General features: G+C 35.7%; 1 protein-coding gene across 1 annotated transcript in view; it reads right to left on the reverse strand.

Annotated features, from left to right (window-relative positions):
* Positions 1–1,116: 1,116 nt before the first annotated feature.
* Positions 1,117–3,963, reverse strand: part of LOC117173152 — a 43,077-nt gene continuing 40,230 nt past the window's right edge. Inside the window, exon 4 of the mRNA XM_033361556.1 lies at positions 1,117–1,847. Coding sequence (XP_033217447.1) covers positions 1,695–1,847 — 153 coding nt within the window. The 3' untranslated portion in view covers positions 1,117–1,694. The remainder of the gene's footprint in view (positions 1,848–3,963) is intronic.

Consider the following 3,963-nt stretch of genomic DNA (forward strand, 5'->3'; position numbering starts at 1 on the left):
GAAATTGCTTAAAACTTAATTCCATAAAACAAAAATTACTGTTTTTTGAAATATTTTTCTATTTACTTGACTATTGCGTTCTTTAAAAAATGGGACCCATTATATTCTTCTAACTCAATTAGTTATACACTGCTTGTAGTAATTTGTATTTGTTATTTTAATGATTTTATCGTTAATTATAATTTATGAAACGTAGGCGCTTCAAGTAAAAGTAAATTACTGAAAAATTAACGTCAAATCCATTTAGGGTTTCACGTTTAAATTATGTGGGAAATCACAGAGCTAATGAATGCTTATTCCTTGCACATGCGCATGAAGTTTTTCGTCCAGTAAGATCCTTGTCGGCTGTTACCACCATGTTACAAGTCTGACAGGGTGCGAATGTAAACAAGCCGCCTTAGTAAACAAAGACGTTTATGCTATTACCCGCTAGGAAACTGACGTACAAGTGACAATTCCTCTCACAACATGTGATTATTCAGGAGACTTTGAGGATGATAACTGGCACGGAGTACTCCGCGGTAACAGGTTAGCTGGGAAGTCTGTGTGAGTTTGTGACATAACTTTACCTAGAGGATCTCTAGTCCAACTAACTTAAAAGTAATCAAAATTACTTGGGTTGTGTAATTAAAATAAATTAGTAACTGAATCTCGTGTATTTGGAAAAAAATACAGTAAACATACAAGTAATTTGTATTTTTGTCAGATTAAATTGGATGATTCACAAAAGCTTCAAATTTCATATAAATACAAGTTAAAATACAGTCGGTTAAATAAGAGCGTGGTCACGATTACTAGCGATTGGTAAATGCGAATGCTGTATTTTTTTCATATAGAGGTCAGTATAGTCCTTCATGCTTCATGAAAGAGAATCAGCTGACTGTTCTTTTTAATACGAACCGAGCATTTTTCTAAATTGAGTGCCGCACACTATAGCAGACCGAGGGAACCGAAAACAACCTCTGCAAAGTACCCGTAAAGACCCCATTGGGTCCCCATTTGGTTCATTTTTAAAAAACTCAACAAAACATCAAGATCAACTTTTAAACTGTTGAAATTCGGGTTCCACGTTAAATTTTCTATTAGAAACTCACGGAGTAATCATCTGAGGTTTCCACTGCGTGGCGCTAGCAGCCAGACAAAATTCTTAAAGTTATCGACGGAACGCTTATTAAATGCTACTAAAAAAAGATGCACTTGAAGGCACCTTCGGCCGATGAAAATGACAGGTACTCTATTTTTTAAAGTTTTTAACGCTGCAACAAAAACCGAATGAGGAACCAATGGGGTCTTTAGGGGTACTTTGTAGAGGCTCTAATCGGTTCCTTTGGTCTGCCAGGGTACGCTTCGCGCTTCGAAGCAGTTTTTTTGTGCTCGCGCCCTAAAATTCTCAAAATGACCCAAGCAGCTGCTGCGAAATATATGCAGAAGTCAAAACAGTTTGTGAGTAAATGGTGGAATCGTTTCAAAGAGGTGAAAAATGTCGATGACTTCCCAAATCGCGGTTCTGTCCAAAGTATGCCTCGAAGATGTCAAGCCATTATTGACGCAGAAGGTGATTGGACCTGCTATTAATGTATTTGCATGAATTTTCGTATTGAGTCTTTTTATTTTCGCACAACAGTGACCACGCTCTTATTTAACCGACTGTATCTAATTTATTTTCAAAGTATTTGAAGAACATTTTTCACGAATTAATAATTTCCACCTCTGGGCGGCTGCCAATGGTTGTTAATTATATTGTGAATATTCATTGGCGCACGCAGTGTTTCATGATGTGTTCTTCTCACTTCATCATCCATGTGCTGCCGATATATTTTTAAAGCCTCTTCAGTCAACCATTCCATCTGTAATAAAAAATTATTAATTAAGCACTCCTTTCCGGTATTAAAGTAAGACTCAGAAACTATAACTATGTCAATTTTCAATTGTTTAAATTACTTTAAAAATTATTTTTCACAAAATTCCACAGATAATAAGAAATTTTAAACGCAGCTAGAAAGCTTAAAATTTTTTTTTATTAATCAGCAGATTACAAGGCATTCCTAGCAACTCCACACATGTAACGTATGGGTTTATCCTATCTTTAATAAACGCAAGTTAAACCCACATTGCGAAATACATTAAGTCTCTTGCTAGTATATTTAAAAATAGAATCCCTTAACAAGCCTTCTCGCGCGGCGAATATCCGATCAAATTAGAGAGAAGGAAGACATGGGATGAAGACGTTGCGTCCCACTCACTCGAGAGTGTACTCTTGGCGCCAACAGTACACTCGAGAGTGGGGCGCAACGTCATTATCCCATGTGGCCGTGTTAGAAAGAGAAAACATTACTCGGTCGGCTCGTTCTCTCTCGATCTCTCTCTCTCTCTGCCCCCTTCTCTACCCCATCCCTCTCCCTCTCTCCCCATCCCTCTCTCTCCCCATCCCTCTCTCTCACCTTCTTCCCCCTCTCCCCCTCTAAACAGGATCGTCGGCAGATCAAAGAGACTGAGGGTCTATACTGCTTATGTCTATGAGTGGAACGCAGTGATCCCCGATCTGAAACGAGATATGCTCCAATACTATAACAGGGCTATGTCCGTGTGAATATACTAGAAGACGATGACTGGGTTGCGCGCGCAACCCATTTTTCCTCTTCTGAATTTGAAAACTTGAAGGTGCACGATTGCCGGTCGAAGTAAAGAAGTGGGTGGAGTTTACTAGGGTGAAGTGGAAGGAGAACGTTAGAATGAACAGTTTCGAGTGTGCGTCGCGTGTACGTTTGGTGAAAGATAATTGAGGTTACGTTACAGAAAAGTTTAAAAAATGCAAGAACAGGATAAGACGATTTGAATTGCTGCTTCAGTGACGAGGTCATTGTTATTAGAAGAAGCGATATGTTAAATAATAGTGGAAAGTAATAAAGATACAAAACTTTAGTCTGCTACTAAAATTGCGATTGAAAAAGATTTAAAGAAATTGGCGTTTCTAATGATATTTGAATATTTCGCACAATTTCAAAATAAAAATATATATGCAATATCCGAACATTAATACCGAGATTAATATTTTGTTGTATATTATATTGTGTTCATTATATTTTTTACTTTATAATTGATGTATATTATTGTACATAATGAAAATAAATTATATAATTCAGTATGTGATATTATCATGATATTATATATAGTTTCATTTATCTATTAAACCAAAAAAGTTTAAATAGCCTCCAACCTTTTGAAATTATAAAATTTGTTTATGAGAATCATTTGGAATTAAACAATTACAAACTATAGCTTCTTAAAATTATAATATTATATATAGTTAAATATATTATATTAATTTTATTATATGATACCCTGATTATACTTCTCTTTTCAAATTTTAATTATTTTGTAGAATTCCTTGTGTCAGATCTGAATTACAGGTTTTGTTATAAAAGTAATGCGCATGGATATTTTTTGACGCGACTATACCACGCAGCAACCTCAGCCAGGCGGCAAAATGTGGAGGGGGGTCTTACCGACACAGTGCAGTGATCCCAGATCTGAAACGAGATGCGGTCCAATACTATGAGAGGGCTATGTCCGTGTGAATATAGTAGGAGACGCTGTAAACGACTGAGTTGCGCGCGCAACCCATTTCTCCTCTTCTGAATTTGAAAACTCGAAGATGCACGATTGTCGGTTGGAGCACTTTGTCGATTCTATTTATATATCTATCTGCTAACAGCTAACTGCTTTAAAATAAATTCAGTAGATTGGGATTTTAATATTTCCAGATTTCGATGCTGACGATTCTCATGATTTGAATAGATCGCGCGCCTCTTGATATGCGTATATTTTAAGGTTATGTTATTTCATGTATAAAATATTAATTATATAAATATATACGTATATTAATAATGATAATATTATAATTATGTTATATTATAATAGTCTATTTTTTTTATTTGAAGGTTCATCTCTTTCGTTGAAAAT

Source organism: Belonocnema kinseyi, chromosome 5 (genome assembly GCF_010883055.1).
Source record: "Belonocnema kinseyi isolate 2016_QV_RU_SX_M_011 chromosome 5, B_treatae_v1, whole genome shotgun sequence".
In the NCBI taxonomy this organism is placed as follows: Eukaryota; Metazoa; Arthropoda; class Insecta; order Hymenoptera; family Cynipidae; genus Belonocnema; species Belonocnema kinseyi.